This window comes from Artibeus jamaicensis, unplaced genomic scaffold (assembly GCF_021234435.1).
Source record: "Artibeus jamaicensis isolate MK-2021 breed Jamaican fruit bat unplaced genomic scaffold, CSHL_Jam_final contig_2259, whole genome shotgun sequence".
Taxonomy (NCBI): Eukaryota; Metazoa; Chordata; class Mammalia; order Chiroptera; family Phyllostomidae; genus Artibeus; species Artibeus jamaicensis.
In genome coordinates, this window is record NW_026521468.1 from 2214549 (window position 1) to 2233229 (window position 18681).

The window sequence follows — 18681 nt, forward strand, 5'->3', positions numbered from 1 at the left end:
GTCCATCCAATAAACAACCTTGTCCCTTTGCTTGGTAAATCAGTGCTGAACCAGAACCCAAATGATAACCATCTGTCAGCTGCAGAGAAGAATGGCTGCTGCCCTGTGCTTCCGGGCATTCAGAGAAGAGACTGGCATTTTTTCTGTCAAGGGCCATATTTTAGGCTTTGGGGGGGGGCCACATAATCTTCTTTGCAACTACTCAGCTCTGCCGTTGCAATGCAAAGACAGCCGCAGACAATATGGAAACACATTCCCCGTGGGTGGGTTTGTGTATGTCCTAGGACCCTGTGGGTCTCTCCAACAAACTCTCCTGTGAGGCTGGGAGTCTCTCCCTGCAGCTCCACACCCACAAGTGTTTTCAATTGATGCTTTTACGCTTTATTTCTGGCTGCTAGGGCCCTGGGCTGCGCAGTCTGTCTCGCTCCCCATTTCTACCTGGTTTATCTGCAGGTGAATGTGTGAGCGCGGTCAGCCAACCACCTTGTGTGCCTCACTCGGTCCGCTTGCTGCCACCCTGCACCCGGGGTCTGCCCACTGTTGCCTGCACAGCTGGGTCCACCAGCCACCGCTTTTTCCTGCCCCAACCCCTCTCTGCAGGCCACCGACTCCGCCCCTCTTACCAGTCCGGATGAATGGTTGTCGGACTTCCATACAGTTCAGTTTTCTGTCATTTCTGATTGTTTATTTTATTTCTAAATTTTTGTCCTTAATTTTTGGTTGTGCAAGCAGGCACAGGGTGTCTATCTACGCCTCCATCTTGGCTGGAAGTGGAGGGGGGCTCATTATTTTTATGCTTTCCAGTTCGCTGCCAAAAATGTCAAGCTTCACTTTTACCAACTTGGTATGAAGCAGGACACAAATGTCCTGTCCTCTCAGATCCCCAAATCACCAGGGACATCTGTCTGTCCCCAGCACACACTCCATGGAGTAGGACCAGGTACAGGGCCCATACTAGCCCCTCACTGCAGCCCTTCTGTCCAACCCTCGCGATACTTTTGGGCCTGGAGGATCTGCTCTACCACAGTCCCCAAACCCAGCTCCTGACTAGGTGAGAGGCTGTGGAGGGAAGGACCTCGCCATACACACGGAGAGAGCAAAGACAGTGCCTATTAGACCCAACACTCTCTACATAAAAATTAAAACTAGCTGTGGCTGGTGTGGCTCAGTGGATTGAGCACGGGCTGTGAATCAAAGGGTCGCCGGTGCGATTCCCAGTCAGGGCACGTGCCTGGGTTGTAGGCCAGGTCCCCAGTAGGGGGCGTGTGAGAGGCAACCACACACTGATGTTTCTCTCCCTCTCTTTCTCCCTCCCTCCCCCCTCTCTAAATATATATATATATAATAAAATTAAAAATTAAAATGAAACTAAATTAAAATTTTGCTGACACTGCTTTCACTTTCCTGAAATGCAGTCACCAATAATATGCCTTCTCACACTTACTTCTAAAAAATCACAGTATAATGCCTGAGCTGTAAGAGAGGGGGGAGAAAATGACAGGAAAACCACTTGTCACCAAATAACATTTCCAAGTGTCAGGGCAGAGGCCCTGTGACACTGGAAACCATAACAGGGTCGGGTGCTTTCCCCTGCTTATGACAAGTAAGTTAGAATTTAAGATAACCAGGAAGATCAGAAATGTTCTGTGCAAGGACAGAACAACAATGAAAGAACAGAGATATACCATCCAACACTAGAATTCTAAGCAGAGAGGAGCGTACTCAATATTTTGAGCTATCGGTGACAACCTGATGTGCTAATGTCTGTGATTTCTACAGGTGACAAAGTCACAAGTGCTGCTAAAGCTCACAATGGAAGGAGTGATATCACTTCAAGGTTAGGGCACGTCAGCAGCAGTTCCACGCCCACTGGGCCTCCCACCCCCACCCGGAATCCGGACAACAACCCTCCACTTTGGGCGTCTGCCTGTGGCCACAGTTAAGACCCCCTGGAGGGAGCATGGGTTGGGGAGAAGCGTTCTCGTGGGGTTTTCAGGCGGGAGAGATAAGTAAAGGGAGTGGCAGAGGCGCCACCCTGGGCTGGGCGGCCTAGGGTGACCCACAGGGCCCCTCCTCTGCCTTCCTGGTTTTGATCTCCTTCATCTGGAGGAAGCGAAAGCCCCCAGAGGCACTCCCATTCCTGGAGTGTGCACACTGCTGCAGCCATGAGGCCCCTCGTCCTGCTGTGCAGCTGCCTCCTGCTCCCAGGTGAGTGGGGTGGAGGGGGGAGTGGAGGGATGTGGGGCTCTGGCCCCAGCTGGCTCGTGAGTTTGCTGGAAGAGCGTCTCCCCAGCCTCCGCTTCCTTTCCTGCCTGCGGCAGCGAGGTAGCCCTGTCCGATCCTTCCAGGCTTCGCCCACCCTCGGTTGTTCTGAGCCTCCTCAGCCCCCCAGGGCTCCCCCCACCCCCCGCACTTGCCGGGCTGGGAACGCAGGGCAGGTGGTGTCCCAGACCTAGGGGTTCCAGCTTCTTCCTGGCGGCGCAACTTTGAGGGCAGCTTTGCCTCTGTCCTTACTGTCCTGCTCTGCGCCCAGCCTGGAGACAGACAACACATCCCCCCACGATGCCACCCTAGGCTCTGCAACTATTTTTTTGACCTTCACTATACGCAACAGCCCTGGGAGGTAAAGAATTATTCTGTTTTATCAATTCGCAGACTTGTTGGTTTTTTAACCTTTTAACATCAAAAATCAGGATGTATCTTATAAGTGATGACCATTCCACTGACAAGTTTTCAGTAGCACATAAAATTAGTGTATCTTACATAGGATAGCATCTTAAATCACGCGAGAGTGAAATCTCAGCATTTACAATAGCCAGAATGGACCCAGAGGGCGTGGCACTAAGTGAAATAAGCCAGGCAGAGAAAGCCCAACACCCTAGGATTTCACTTACAGGTGGAATCCGCAGAAGCAAAATAAACACGGCCTGCAGAAAGGGGGAAGGGACTGAGAACTACAAATCGGTAGTTGCAAAGCAGTCCCAGGGATGCACAGTGGAGCCCAGGGAAGGCAGTCAGCAAGGCTGTAATGACCGTGTGTGGCGTGAGGACTCCGCATGGTGTCGGGTGCGGACGGCAACGGCAGGGGCAACACTTGCCGATAAAGCCTGTGATTATCTCACCACCGTGCACGACCCATGAATGCGTGTGCAAAACAGTACTGAATGTAAACTGTAATTGAAACATTAAAACAAAATCACGTTTTAAAAAGAGCAAATGACAAAGTGCTTCTTGCAGAGAAGAAAATGTGTCCCCAACAGAGGTAACTAACCAGTGTTAACAGGTTGGCTGTGGGTGACTATTAAAAATTTTTTTCTTTAATAAAATCCCCAAACAGATAACTCGGTACATATCCTTTTGTGTCCTGCCTCTTCATTTGGTGTTACCCTGGAGACCCACACTTAAATCCAAATCTCCAGTCACTAACACGGCCAATTGTTAGGCACCGGGAAGACTCCAAAAGTCTAAATGAGGAAGGAAGCCCCCACACCGCCCCGTCCCATTTCAGCAGCGGGTCCATTACCCCCCAAACACAGCTGCCCACAGCCAAGCTCGCCCTTCGCACTGCCCTGTGGGGTACGGGGGGCGTTCCACAGGAGGCAGAACCCCTGAGTCTCGGCTGCAGTCACCCCCCTCCGAACTCCAGCTGGGGCAGCTCATTGTGACAGGCCGGGAGGCTGAGGGTCTCCACAGACTCTACAAACAGAAAGGGTTTGTTGTTGTTTTTTTTGTTTTTTTTATTTTAATTTTATTTAGTTATTTTTCAAGTACAGTTTTTTGTCTGTTTTTCCCATCCCAGCCTCCCCCGCCCCTTGCTCCCCACCTCCCTCCCATTTCCACCCCCCCCTTAGTTCTCCTCCCTGTGTCCTTCCTATTTGTTCCTCCAAATCCCTCCCCCTTTTTCCCCTTAACTTCCCTTCCTTCTCCCCTCTGGTCACTATCCCCTTGTTCTCTATTTCAGTGTCTTTGTTTTTTGGGGTTTTTTTTTTCTGCTTGCTTGTTTGTTTTGTTGGTTTTTTTTTAAAGATTTTATTTATTTACTTTTAGAGAGAGGGAAAGGTAGGGAGAAAGAGAGGGAGAGAAACATCGAGGTGAGAGAAGAACATCGATCAGTTGCTTCTTGCACGTACCCCTACTGGGGACCAGTGCCACAACCCAGGCACGTGCCCTGACTGGGAATTGAACTGGTGACCCTTCACTTTGGGGTACGACACCCAACCAACTGAACCACGCCGGTCAGGGAAGACAGGGGATTTTGTGGATAAACAAATGTGGACCTTTAACTTATTATGTCTATCCATAAAAATAATTCTTTTCAAAGAAAAGAAATGCAATAAGACATTGTCATCACCCATAGATGAGAAAACTCAGACGCGCAGAGAAGTCAAGCAACTTCCCCAAGGTCACACAGCTACTGAGTGGCAGTGCTGGGATTCCAACTCCAGGTTGTCTGAAGCCAGAACTTCCCCGCCCACAGCCTTTAACATGCCGGGTTTAGGGAAACAATTATGTAGAATTATCTTTATTTCCACAGCCCTGTCCTAAGGTTGCCCAGTGGGAGTGGGGAGTACCAGCTCTGACAGGGCTGTCCCCACAAAGGGGTGACTGAGAAAAACCTACTGGTCTTGACCCTGGTGCTTGAGGCCAGGGAGTTCCAACCCCTCCTTCTGCTGTGGTCTCAGGCTGTGGAGCCCTGACGGGCCTGAAGAATATCAGAGGGTCTGAAGGCGACACCGTGTCCATACTGTGCACCTACGGGGAGAAGCTGAGGAACCACCAGAAATACTGGTGCAGGAAGGCCGGGATCCTATTTGAACGCTGCTCCGGCACTATCTACGCCAGAGCAGACGGCCGGGAGAACACAGAGGGCAGGGTGTCCATCCAAGACAGCCCCCGGGAGCTCAGGTTCAACGTGACCCTGAGGGCGCTCACCCTGGAGGACTCGGGAGAATACTGGTGTGGCATCCAAATGCTGGGCTTTGACAGGAGTCTCCTGGTCTCTCTGGTCGTCCTTCCAGGTAACAGATGTCCCTCCTTCCTGGAGGGTGGGAGGGGCGGTGGGCAAGAGGGCGGGGTGGGTGGGCAGGTAGGCGGACAGCGGCGGGCCCAGTTCTCCCAACGCAAAGAGCAGAACGCCTCACAGAGAAGAGGCGTCTCTAGGACCCAGTGAGGTCATACAGGTCACACACGCAGCGGCGTTTGGGGCCCAGGTGCTGCCGCACAAGCCTCAGCTGCTCTTCCACTCTTGCTGCCTGAGCTCACAGCACTAGCAGGTGGCAGGGCAGCGTGGAACCCAGACCTGTCGCACTGCAGCCTCAGTGCCTCCCCTGTCGGCCCAGGCTCGGGGGAGAGACTTCCGGGAGCTGGGGACAGAATGGACCTGCCACGGAATAAAAAAGATGCCCTCCCTTCCTGGAGTTAGAGAGATTCCGGAGGGCTCCTCGGGCTGGGCCCTTGATCGCTGCCTCCCAGGCCCACCCCACAGATCGCTCGAGCCACAGCTCACCCCACTGCCGCTGTGGCCTCACTCTTCCTTCTCATCTCTGCTTCCCCAGATCTCGAAGTCCCGTGGGCAGGTGTGGGCAGTTCCTGGGAACCAGCCACGGGGGGGGGGGGGGCTTGTTTAGCTCCAGACACTAGGAGGCTGGGGCTAGAGCCGTGGGGCACGGGCTGGGGGTAGAGCACCTCTCTGGGTGCCGGGGCCCACCTGGACCTGCTGAGCTTGGAGACAGAGGCCAGGAGGGCCTCAGGGAGTGGGCAGCCCCAGTCTGAGGGTCAGCAAGGGTGAGGTAGGCCTTCGTACCCCATTTCCCAGATGCGGCGGCTGAGGCTCCGAGAGAAGAAATGACTTGCCCAGGGTGTCACGGCAGGAAGTGGCGAGGCCAGGTTTCCAGAGCTAGTTATTTCTGGCGCAGTATCTGCTCTCTCCCCTGTCCTGCACCCAGAGCTGGGAACCACCCAGCCCCAGCCCATCCCCACTGCCAGACCCCCATCATCCGTGGGACTTTGTTTTAATTCAGGGAAAGCAAAGGCACGCTCACCGAATGATAACAGCAGCATCAAACCCACATCGAGCCTCTTTCTCCTTATTTATAAGATTCTCCAACATCTTCCAGTTCTTAGTAGTCAGACCTCTTTTTTACCCGGTGTGATCGGTCTTTCCCCGTATGTGAGGCTGTCCTGTTTTCCTTCTTACCCTCCTTCATATGTATTTGCGTATAACACGTGTCATTATCGTATCCTCCTGTATCGGAGCCGTTGGCCTCTCCCTGATGACAGGTGAGAAGCTGAAATGACGCAGGCCCCTGGCAGCAGCGGGCTGGCGGCTAAACCCCTGCTTGTCTTGTTTGTTCATTTCTGGCACGTAAATGCCCCGGCCATGGCCAATTTCTGGCCGCCAGCAGTTTAACAACCAGCTCACCAAATTCCCGAAAGGCTAAAATTAGCTCTCACGAGCCAGTGGGAGTGTGTCCACAGCCCACAGCATGTGGAGAAGCGTTAGAGGAATTTGTAGGAGGGACAGAGCAAGACATGAGTGGCCGCTGGCATCGCCTGCATTCATGACCTGGAGGCGCTAGCCCATCGAACAGGACAAGACGAAGGAGTATAAATAGTGGAAAGGAAAAGAAGGGAAAAAACTCTCCATCTGCAGAAGAGTTCATCAGTGACCGAGAAAAACTGGAGACCTGGATTAGAATTAAAAAATGACAGGGAAGGGAGAAAGGCCAGGGCACCATGGAAGTCAGAGAGGAGGCAACTGCGGGAGTCGGGGAGCCTGGCGGGTCCCCGGGGGGTTTGGCCACACAAGATTTCAGCCTACTGTGCCGGGTACCTGGGCGTTTTGCCCTGGAGAAGTCTCGCCTACTGAGGAGGCCTTGTAAACAAGTTACTGCCACAAACTGTGTTAGCGTCACTGGTGACGGGCACAGGGTCCTGTGGGCACGCAAAGGACAAAGGGCTTGCTCCTTCCAGGGAAGGTGTGATGGAGGAGTTGACTTCCGAGCCAGCGCTTGAAGAACACAGAGAATCGTGCTGGGTGGAGATGGAAAGGCCTGGCGCACAGAGGAGCAGACGCGGGGGAGGCGGGAGGCTCCCTCGGACGGGACTGCGGGGATGGGGAAGCGGCGAAGTCGGCCGAGTGGGTTATGTCTGCATTTAAAAGGCCTTGAAAGAAACAAGAAAAGGTTTGCACTTCAGCTTAGGGGCAGTGAGGAGTCATTGGCTGTCCTTCCGCAGAAAGCGATGGGATCCGATGAATATTTTAGAGACAAACTTGGCATTGGAATGAGGGGTAGCATGGGAAGAAGCCAGTGGGCAGGTGGGACGAGGGACGCTGACCGTATGAGCTCAGTGGGAGGCCAAGGGGTCTGCAGGAGGGAAAAGCCATCAATCCGCCGGACTCCACCAGCCGAGGCTCCTGAGTGGCTGAGGGCAGAAGACAGGATGCTCTGAGAGGAAATAAGGGTGCAGGGAGAGGGGGATGCTGCTGGCTGCTCCCAAGACAGGAAATCTGGTTCAGAGCAGCGACCCCTGCCTCGCTGAGACCAGCCTTCCCTTTCCTCCAGGTCCCCGCTCTGCTCCCTCCCCCACACCTTTTGTCCAGCCTCTTGCTACAAGCCTCCAGCCCAAGGCCAAAGCTTGGCAAACTCAGCCCACAGCACTGAGTGAGTGAATGGTTTTCCCAGCCCTCTTCCGCCCCTTTGTAGCAAAACAACCAGCGAGCACCTGCCTGGTGCAGACACCGGGGTTGATGGCCCCCACTGCCTGGGTGCTGGGGTGCCCGATGAGGACTGAGGCACTCAGCAGCACTAGGTCACTCGCTCAAGGTCACGTAGGAGGCAGCAGAGCCAGGAAGCAGAGCCAGGCTGCCGGCAAAGCTTCTGTGTGTTCAGTCCAGGGTCTGAGGGATGAACAGGAGAGGCCGGGCCTTTTGCCTTGATCCCTGGATCTGTGAGGCTGCCCTGCCAACCCCATGGCTAAGGAAGGAGGTTGAGGTCTACTGAGGCATGCACAGGTGGTAGGGTGGGCATGTGATGTTGACATGAGGACTTCCAGGTGAGGCCAGGACCGTAGGGGACAGCAGGAAGCCATCTACCCAGGGGTCACTTGAATGGGTCATGGGAGTAGGGTGTCCCCCTCCACACAGAGAACAGGCTTCAGCCAGGAAAAGAGGCTGAAAAGTGCATGGGTCGGGGGCATGCCTGAGATAGGGCCTGCCTAGATAAAGGGGCTTTATCTAGGCCTCTGTTGGCTTCCTGGGGAGTCCTTTACCTGGGGGTGTTGTGAAAAGCTGGTCCCAGGGAGGGGAGGGTTCAGGGGTCAAGGCTCAGAGGTCTGGGGAAGCTGGGATTCGAAGGTCAGGGAAGGCACTGAGGCATTGCTTTTGGACTTGTAGCTCTTCCTGGTGTCCACCCGCAAGTCACCACAGCCAAGTGGGGGAAGACAGAGGCTGAGGCCTCTCCGCTCACAGGGACATCCCCACCCGAGCACACAGGAGCATCTCTGTACACAGGAACCTCTCCACATGCAGGGACCCCTCCGCGTGCGGGCGCCTCTTCGAGTGCAGGGACCTCTCCACGTGAAGAAACCTCTCCTCACAAAGCAACTTCTCCTCATGCAGGGACCTCGGGCCCATCCACTCACCTGGACTCCGCCTCGGCCAAAGACGCCAGTCTGCTCCCCAGCAGCAGCAGCTCCAAGTCCAGGTGAGCCCCAGGTGACCAAGGTCACCTTTCAGGCCATCACACAACCACAGGGGGCCTTTGGGCAAATAAGAACAAAAGAGCCTCACACTCCTCTGTCTGGGAGAACACAGCTCCTTGTCCTGGCTGTAGCTTGAGGCCCTGAGGGCAGATTCAGCCGCCACCCCACCCCCCACCTCCCCTCTGCAGGGCCCTAGGGCCAGGAGCCCTGTTGCCCTGGAAACGCAGGCCCACCCAAGGAGAAGGATGCACCTCTCTCCCTGCCCCGGCTTCAGGGCCAGCCACCTGGTTCAGGTGTTCTTGCCTGTACACTTTGCTCTGGGCCCTGTGCCAAGCATGTAAGCACGAACAAAAAAATTTTTCCTACCCACTGGAGTCCTCGCCTGAAGGGCTGGTTCCTGGGGTCAGCAGTGGGGACTGGGGTCCTCTGCTTTGGGACTGACTGGATGTTTGGCCCCTGGTGCCCTCTGATCTCCTTGGGAGAGAGAGACAAGGGAGGTGGCTGGGACTCAGAATAAGAATGTCGTGGTGCACGCCGTGTCTGGTGACAGCCACTGGATGCCTTCCGCAGGGTGTGCCCCGCAACGGTCCGCGCCTTGGCGCCGGCACTGGTGCTGCTGGCCCTTCTGCTGGTCTCAGGGCTGTGCGCCCTCGGCAGGTACATACTCCAGTGGAGGAAGAAAGGTGAGCAGAGGTTGATGGGAGTGGGTTGCGGACTCTAGGCCAGCGGGGGACCTCTCTGAGACCTCGCCGAGACCCGCAGTCCCCCACCACCACCCGGGAGAAGCCGTGTGGCTCAGTGAGGGAACCAAAGGGGGAGTGGGGGGGGTTGCTCTTGGCTGGCTTCCCTCCCTGAAGATTCCAGGGAACCTATGTACAGCCTCTGCAGGTCCAGCTACTTGTGTGAGGACTGACTATAGAGGGGAAGTCGGACTGAGGACTTGAACTTGGGCACAATGGGCATTGTGGCCTCGGGGTCTGCAGAGGTGCTCGGCTTCTTTTGCGGCTTGGCTTCGGGTGCCAGGCCCACCGCCTTTTCAACTACGGAGCCCCAGGGAAGTCATCCACCTTCCCTGAGCCCTGGCTTCTCCAGGTCGCAGACATGTGCCAACAGAAATAGAACAGAAGCCACACGTATGCCACCTAGAATTCTCTAATGTCACATGGAAAAAGCAAAAAGAAACTAGCAAAGTTCATTTTAATCACAGACCTTAACCGGTATAACCAAAACACGATCATTTCAACATGGAAACAATAGAAAGTAGTAATGATATCATAGTCTGCATTCCTTTTTTTTCACATTGAGTCTTTGAAACTGGTATAACTGGGAGTAGTCACATCTCCAGGGCCCGATGACCGTGTGTGGCTCATGGCCACTGTGCTGGGCAGCACAGGTCATAAAACACCAGGAGCTACCTTTGTGCCAGGCACCCTCGTGTGGCTTGTAGTGCCTTTTTTTTTCCCCAAGGTAAGTACACGTGATTTATTTTTTTAATAGTGCATTTTTAGTGTATTTTTCCCATTGTCATTTATCCCCTGGTGCCCTCTTCCACCTGCACCCCAATCTTGCTTTTACCTCCTCTGACCTCCTCAATGCCGTGCAGTCGGGGGCGACTTGTGACAAGCACCCAGGTTACACCAGGGAAGGAACCGAGGCACAGAGCGGTGAGCAGCTCGCCCTGTGCAGGAAGCGCGGAGCCAGGAAGTTGTGTGGGGAAGCACTTTGTAAATTGGCAGTGCTGTCCCTGTGCAGATGGCCATGGGAACATCCTGGGCTGGCCTCCCACTCCCCTGTCCCCCCCACCCCCGGCTCGGCGGCTCCAGGAAGAATGTCAGCTTTGCCCATATCCCCAGATCCCCGCAGGGGGGTCAGGAAGAACTCACAGCAGCGTGGGAGCATTGCTGCTCACAGCCTCAGACCCTCTGAGCATCTGCCTCTCACATTATGTCCCTGGCTGGCAGCAGTGACCTCCCCCGTCAGCCTGTGAGTGAAGCAGACTCACAGCCCCAGGCCAGCCTGGTGCATTCGAGTCTGTATTTCAGCAACGTTTCCTGGGGCCCTGCACGCACACATAGAAGGAAGAAGCAATGACTGTAGCACACAGAGCTTGGCTTGCCCGGCCAGTGTCTGGCCCACAGGAAGGAATTTCCATGTACTGATCCCAAAAGGCCGGGCCTTTGCCAAGGGGCTGGTCTAGTAGGGGCTTTGCTGCCCAATCGGTCTGCTAACTCCCTTGAGGAAGCCCCTGCTCAAAGCTGCAAAGGTCCGGTCCTTCTCTGTGGGAGCAGCTGCAGGCTACTCCTCCCAGCTACTCCTGGCCTCAAGGTACTCCTTCTGGTCTTTTTCAGTTCAACTGGCCACGGAGACTCAGAGGAATGAGAAGGTCCACCACTCACACTTGGTAAGACAGAAGGCGGACCAAAGCCCAAGCCTGGACCCTCAGACCCCGAAGGCTCGGAAGTCAGGACTCCTGGGCTCCGCCTCTGCATCTCCCTACCTGGTCCCCCAGGGCCCATCTCCAGGCAGGGACTGCTTCCCTCCTCCAGGGAATCCATGAGCCCCAGGGCCAGCCCTCCAGGCTATGAGCTGACAGCCTCCCTCCTCACCCTGACTTCTCGTCAGGGTCCAGGCAGGATCCTTCCCCCGGCCCAGCGCCCTCCTCCCATCCACCTTTTATAACCAGAGAAGATCAGAGCTGGACCCAGAGTGGGCTTGTGAGATCATGCAGGGCCACCTCCCTCTAAGTTCGGTGCACAACCCTTTCAGAACGCCAGGGGCTGGTGGGCAGGTGGTGTTAGAAATACGCTCTCCCAGGCAAACCTGTAGGGGATGGGGCCCAGGAACCTGAGCTTTAAACACTGGGGATTCTGACAGTACACCAGAAGGGGACAGCTCCAGGCTCTAGTCTGCTTTTGCAGAAGAGGAAACTGAGGTCCAGAGAGGGTCAAAATCTTGCCCAAGGTCACACAGCACATGGTAGCCCAAACAGAGGACGGAACCCAGATTTCTCACCTCCCATCTCTCCTCTTTCCAGAACATTCTAATGTTTTCTCTGAGCTTTTCTTGGCTCTGAGACACAGGCTGAGGGTGGTGCTCTGGGAACCAGGGAGCAGGAGGAATGGGGGACCCTTGCCCATCTTCCTGGAGAGGGGAATCTGCCCAAAAGCTACCTACTGCAGGGCCCTTCCATGGCCCCTGTAGTGAGAGACCGGCCCTTCCCACGTGAGGAGAGGGCTGCAAAATCATGAGGTCAGGAAACCAAAGCGCCAGCTGCCTCTCCCAACTCCCCGTCCCTGAGTTGTTTACTGAGATGCCTCTGCTCCAATTCCCTCACATGTGGGGGAAGGAAAGGGGCTACTATTGCCTTCTTTTCTGGCACCAGCGCCAGTGAGGACAAAAGTCTCAGGCCTGGTCCCTCTTGGGAGAGGTGGAGGTGGGAATGGTGTCCTGGGCTTGGCGGAGGCAGCTACTATTGTTATCTCAGGAAGCTCTGCAAGGCCAAAGGTGTCTGATGGGAGTAAGGGAAAGATCAAGGACATGGACAGGGAGCTGTCAATGGCCACTTTAAGAGCTCAGCCCCTGGCGATTCATCCTGGGACTCACTCCCACCCAACACCAGAGGAGGGGCTGGGGTAGGAGGGAGAACCCCCATGTTGCTGTGGGGAATCTGCAGGGAGGCCACGAATGCCGGCGCCAGCCGCGCCCCCTGCTCTGCTGCCATCCAGCACACACTGGAAGGGCTGCCCCAGTCACTTGTCCTGCCCCTGCCCCTGTGGGAGGGCACAGGGCCAGAGGTCAGAGGGGAGAGGGCACCCCACTCACTCTGCCAGGAAGCCCCAGGCTTCGTTAACATTCGGAGGAAAGTGTCAGAGGTCAGATGAGCATTTTCCTTCCTGGGACAGCTACTGCCTGCCAGAAGCTCTTTTTCTGGCATACCTACTATGTGCCAGGGGCTTTATGCGTGTCACCGAATCTTTGTAACTTACGCACAGCTAGGTGTCGTTTCCCCCTTTCTTACAGACTAAGAAATAGAGGCTCAGAGAGGGTAAGTAACGTGCCCACAGTGACCCAGCCTGAAAGAGGAGGAACTGGGGCCTCACTGCAGTCCGCGGGGCCTGCGGCAACACCCTGTGCCCCTCCACCTCCCCCAGGGGAGAACGAGGGGCAGAGGCGCAGAGTCAGCCCCTCAGCCACGACTCTTCCCCCAGACTCAGGAGAAGGGACCGTCCTTGGTCCATGAACACAGGATGTCCGTGGCCTCTGGCTCCTGTAATAATAGCCCAACTGGGAGTGCCGGGATCAGATCGGGACTCGACTGCCACACCGCCAGGCTTCCCTGTGTCTTTGCTCCTTTTTTTCTACTGCCCAGAAGCCAGGGCTCCCATATATATATATATATCTTGTGTATTCAACGTCCCAGAAAATGCCCCCGCACTTGCTAGAACAGGCCAGTTGTCCACAAGGTGGATGGCAGGACGGATGATGGACTGAAACCCGCACTGGACACAGCGTAGGGTCCAGGCCAGTGCCCACACATGTAGTTTGGTGTCTACCCCGTGAGGTTCTTTCCTCAAATTCAGTCATCCGTGAGTAGGTGACACATCTGTGGCTGCTGGTGGACAGTGGTCAGCAGTGGCTGGGTGTTAACTAATCACAAAGCTATAAACATGGGGTTAAAGGGAAATGGACCTCGGTCCACTCAGGAGTCCTCTGGTCAGCCGTGTCCTCACCACAGGCCGAGCTGGAGGGACAAGGACCACGAGTGACAGCGTTTGTAAAATCTCTTCCCCCTTCTGCCTTCCCCTATACTCTGTCCCCTGAAGCCAGGGTATTGATGGGAGCCAGAGGCCCGGTTAGCAGGCAGGTTGCAGAGAGACCGGAGTAGTACGCTCATGCCCCGCCAGAGTCGTGTAGGAAAAGGGCTTGGGCCTGAGGTCAAAGCGTGGCCGGTGGGTACAGGTCCCAACTTAGCCACTCGCCACTGTGACATCCACAAGTTACATAACCTCTCTGAGCCTCAGTTTTCCCACCTGACAGGTAAGTGTGAGAGAAGATAACCAGGTGGCGGGGGGCGACCAGAAGTGGCCCATGAAGCCATGAGACCCAGGCCTGGGGCACCTCAGGGCAGTGGTGTCCAGGGCCTCAGCTCCAGCCAGTGCTCTGCCCAGCGGCTAGGACAAGGGGGCAGGAATGGGAGGAGGCTGGCACCCCAACCTCAGCACCCCTGGGGACAGGGGGTCTGATTGAGGAGATGGGCTTCCCCTCTCACTCTGGACCACCCACCTCTCATTCCGGGGCCTCAGTCTCCTCATTGGATGGAGGAGGGGTTGGTTACTCAAACTGATGCTCTGTGCAGAATTCCTCCCTGTGCTGTTTGTGATTCGGTGGATCTTTGTGGTGTCCAACAGTAACTATAATGAGAACAAAGGCATCACCCCAGGAGTCCCTAGTTGTTGAGTAATACAACATTATCATGAATAGTCATTATTGCCCTGAGGGAAAGAATTCTTATCCCCATTTTACAGCTCAGGAAACCGGGCCTCGGGGAGGTTAAGTGGCTTGCCCAAGGTCACATTGAGACTTAGAAATTGAACCTAAGGACTCTGACACCACGAACCCTGTTCTTCCCCTGGCACCTCTGCATTCCCCCTCCCCCCTGCATTTCCCTTCTCTGTCCCTGCTGCCAAGAACCCGCTGTTCTGACTCGAGTCCCTGTCTCAGCCTCTGGGGAAGGGACAGGTGCCGGAGTTCTCTGTGATCCACATGGTCGAAGCAACCGCCGGGCCTGCTGCCAGCCCCTGCACGGACATCCAGTGCCCGGACCAGGTGCGGACAGAGGGTCCTGGGGTCCGGAGCCCCCGAGTCTGGCTCCTCTCTGGCAGTGCGTGTTGTGGGGGGACGGCTCTTCCCTCAGCATCCGCTCCCCGAACTCTGCTCCCCGCATGCACCCTCCTGCCCCATCACGACCACAGGAGCTCGGGAGCCAGAGCTCATGACCTTACATCCTCTTTTTCCTCATCCAGAAAGTTCTTAAATAGCTCATTGGGAATCACAGCTTGAAGGGCTCTGGGCTGGCAGGGTTCTGACCTCTAAAGCCAGAACCCAACCTGAGGTGCCTTCAGGGGATAGTGGCTTGGGGTGGGGCTGAGTCAAAGCCTGGGGATGGTGGGGAGACATTGTTAGTTCCTGTGTCCCCTCCAACGGACAGAGGCCTGGAGCTGTGGGAAAGGCTGGGGGCGACCCCTCGAGCCCCTCCCCACCCCGCTGAACTAGGCTCTGCTTTCAACCCCACCCTTGTCTTTACAGACTTCAGAGCAAGAGGAAGCCCCGGTCCAGGCCCCGAATGGCGACGCACTCCCAGGGCCGCCCCTTCACATGTCCGAGGAGCTCAGGCGCTCCGTGTTTGTCTCGGTCTAGCCGCAGGACGCCCTCTGGGCCAGGCCTGCCGTGGGTCTGCGTGGACGGATTTCAGCTCATTGGAATGAGCTTTCTGCTATGGCTCAGAGTCCACTTGCCAGAACCCGGGGCTCTGCTCTCCCCGTGCTCCCCAGGCCCTCCTCCTGCAGGCCCCAGCCTGGCCCAGAAGCCTTCGTCCGCCTGCCCTGGTGGCCCCTCAGTTCCAGCAGAGACTGGGCCTCGCCTAAATGGTCACATGCCTGGGCAGGGCGTGCCGCCGCTGGGCCCTCGCCAGGGCCAGGCAGGGCTCAGGAGACCTGGGCTGAGTCTGTGTCTGTGGCAGGCGACCCCCTGGGCCTGGGTGACCAGCAACAGGCTCCCCGCCCCCTCTTCAGTCCCCAGGTCACCTCCCCTTCTCCCCTCCTCAGACTTGGGGAGGGAGCATGCTACAATTACACTGGTTCTGAGTTCTCGACTTGTGGCCATGAGCCAGCTGCCCACCAGTCTTTTCAGGAAGCTGGTTAGAAACATGATTCCTGCTGGGCTCCACCAAAACCCTCCAAAACCGTGCCTGGGGCTGGGCCCAGGACTCTGGACTTCTAACCGGTGCCTAGTGATTTGAGGTGGAGACCCCTTAGGCCTGATAAACAGTTGGGTCCCTCCAGCTTGGAGTCTGCATTTGGAGTGCGGAGTCTTCCACTTGTCCCTACAGGGGCTGTTCTGCCCAAGAAACCATGACCCAGCTGTAGGCTTTTCTGGGCCTGCCTGGGCTCAGACCAAGGTCAAGTACACACTGAAAGGCAGGGAGGACTTGCCTCTCCCATCTGCCCACCCAGCCAGGCATTCATTCCAGGCTTTGAAAGAGGGATAGAGAAAATGTGACTCCTTCTTTGTCAATAAAGGGTTCATTGCCCATGGGTTCTGGTGAGAAGGGTGAGGAGTAGCAAGCCACTGGGGCAGGTGGGTGTCTGTACTGGAGGACGGCCCTGGCTGGTGTGGCGCAACAGGTTGAGTGCTGGCCTGGGAACCGAAAGGTCACTGGTTCGATTCCTAGTCAGGGCACGTGCCTGGGTTGTGGGCCAGGTCCCTGGCTGGGGGCGTGCATGAAGCAGCCTATCAATGTTTCTCTCTCTCTCTTTCTCCCTCCCTTCCCCTCTCTCTAAAAATAAATAAAAAATAGCATATCAGCACTTCTGCATGTTTTTACAAACCTTTCTTATTATATCCATGTGCTTCCATGTGATTATTCTCTTACACTAAGTAATTATTTCCTATTGCTTTATAAATAACAGCTGGTGGTGAATCTTTGCACAAGGCTTTATTCGCATATGGAGATTGCTTTATTTTTAAGATTTTATTTATTTACTTTTAGAGGGGGAAGAGGGGTAGAAAGAGAAGGAGAAAAACACTGACATGTGAGATACATCGATGGGTTGCCTCTCACGCGCCCCCAACGGGGGACCTGGCCCGCAACCCAGGCACATGCCCTGACTGGGAATCGAAGCAGTGACCTTTCTGTTCGCCGCTGGCACTCAGTCCACTGAGCCACACCAGCCAGGGCCGCATTTGGAGATTTCTTTAAGACGGACTTACGTATGTGAAAGTGCCAGGTCATAGGGTGTGAATGTTTTTGAAGTTGCTGAGACCCATTGCTAAACAGCTGGCGAAAGAGCAATTCTGAGATGTTCTAAATTGAATTATAGTGGGCCGGAGAGGGAGCAAAAGTGACAGGAATAATTAACCAATTAATCATTATACTGGCTAACTAACTAACCAGTTAATCACTGTGAGCCGGCTGACAAGAGACGGCTGACATTCCTGAATGCCTGTTGGAGCTTTGGGTCAACCCGCAGGCATCCAGCAGCTCACCAACCTCACCTGTGACGGGGCGTGAGCCCGCAGGCCCAGGGCCTGTAACCAGTAAAGGGGGCAAATGTCCCTTCCTTCCCCACCATGTGCTCCTGTCACAGAACTGCCCCTGCTTCGCCTTATCGGTAGCCCCTGTAAATTCTTTCCAAACAAATTACATTTCTTCCCTAAAACCTAATACACAAGCAAGCCATCAACGTCAGGAGGGCGCACGTGGTGCCTTCTCCACCAGTCCACGCGGCGGGAGGTTTAGACCTCACGCTTCAGGACCCGGTCCCTTTCTGACTAGAAATATGGCCCCAAAATCCTTTCTTAAAAAAAAAAGGTGTTCAGCTGTGGAAGTTAACTTTTCTTTGTTGTTGTTTAGCACAGCTTTCTGAAAAGCAGAATCAATGTCATTACCGACCAGGGCCTCACAACCAGCATTTCTTTCTTTCTTTTTTTTTTTAAGATTTTATTTATTTATCTTCAGAGGGGAAGGGAAGGAGAGAGGGAGAGGAACATCAATGTATGGTTGCCTTTTGTGCATCTCCTGACAACCAGCATTTCTTGAAGTCGTCTCCATCCCTGGGGGTGTGGCGGGAGAAACTGTAACTTAACCTAACCTACAATATATGTAGCCCAGCGGGTAGGCTAGCATAGATTAACCTTTTTTAAAAAATGCTCACCAGAGTACACATGTATTGATTTTAGAGAGAGAGGAAGGGAGACATCTATCGATTGCCTGCCAAACGTGCCCCCACCAGGTATCGAACCGGCGAACTTTTGGTGTTGCAGCATGACGCCCCCACCTACTGAGCCACCTGGCCAGGGCTAGCCCAACCTTGGCTGTAGAGTTTGTAGCTTTGCCTTGAGGTAATCCTAGAATCTCCCTAGAATTTATAAAGCTTGTATAATGTGTATCTTATAATTTGCCAAAAGTTTCACAGAAGACCAAGAAAGGTGTAATTAGCTAAAATTCCTTCCATAACAACCGCAGCCCCGACGTTGAGGATCGCCAGAATGGTTTTTCAGAACCAGGATGCGTTGAAGGACCAGGGGGCTAACGAGCTTGAAGGGCCCTCTAGGCACCTCCTCATCATATGATACTAAAATCTCCACCTCGGGGGAGATCTGCCAGCATTTTTGAACAGGCGATGTATATACAGCTGTTTCCTAACTGCGCTGCGCATGCACCGAAATGGCCCCCATATACCTGCAATGACGAAACCCACCTTGACGTTTACGCACGATTCCCCCCAATAAAGATGCATCGGCACTTTGTTCAGGGGCCCACATTCTGAGAGCAATCCCTGGCTTGCTGGCTTCCAATAAAGATCCTTCTCATACAATCACCTTGGACTTGTCTTTTGGCTGGTAACTGAGCATTTGGACTCAGTTTGGAGCAGTGGCAAAAGCACTCCGAGCACCCCTGCAGGGAGATCCTGGAGGGCGGGGGCGGGGCGCTGGGCGTGGAGGAGCCGGGCTGATGGAGCGAGGGGAACACGCGGGAAGGTGCCAGCCAGCGCCCGAGGCCCCGGGGGAAGGCAAGCACGACTCACCTTCTCCAGGTGAACAGGGGGTCCCAGATCCAGGTACAGTGTGTCCAGATATTGTGGGGAGGTAGGAAGCAGAAAGTTTCCAATGGTCTCAGGGAGACCCCCCCAAAAATTCACCCAGAGCAGACTTCCCTCTTGAGAAATCCCGAAGCTGGAGGCTAGTGAGAACTGGGGT

General features: G+C 55.0%; 1 protein-coding gene across 9 annotated transcripts; it reads left to right on the forward strand.

The window, feature by feature from the left end:
• Positions 1–1946: 1946 nt before the first annotated feature.
• CD300LG (CD300 molecule like family member g) lies at positions 1947–18285 on the forward strand. 9 transcript variants are annotated; one of them, XM_037144662.2, is made up of 8 exons: positions 1951–2208; positions 4683–5018; positions 7566–7664; positions 8396–8705; positions 9274–9386; positions 11052–11104; positions 14425–14529; positions 15010–18285. In XM_037144662.2, exons 1-8 carry the CDS (start codon positions 2166–2168, stop codon positions 15118–15120), a joined length of 1170 nt encoding a protein of 389 aa, XP_037000557.2. In that variant the 5' UTR covers positions 1951–2165; the 3' UTR covers positions 15121–18285. The 9 variants fall into 9 exon arrangements, with proteins under 9 accessions (XP_037000560.2, XP_037000561.2, XP_037000559.2 ...); XM_053660998.1 differs by having other exon boundaries at positions 1952–2208; positions 8531–8705; XM_037144667.2 differs by having other exon boundaries at positions 1953–2208; positions 8621–8705.
• The last annotated feature ends 396 nt before the right edge of the window (positions 18286–18681 follow it).

Coding starts and splice junctions, on each gene's coding strand:
- CD300LG (XM_037144662.2), top strand. CDS start 2,166: ATGAGGCCCCTCGTCCTGCTGTGCAGCTGCCTCCTGCTCCCAG. Junction 9,387..11,051: donor ACTCCAGTGGAGGAAGAAAG/GTGAGCAGAGGT, acceptor GGTCTTTTTCAG/TTCAACTGGCCACGGAGACT. Junction 14,530..15,009: donor ACATCCAGTGCCCGGACCAG/GTGCGGACAGAG, acceptor TTGTCTTTACAG/ACTTCAGAGCAAGAGGAAGC.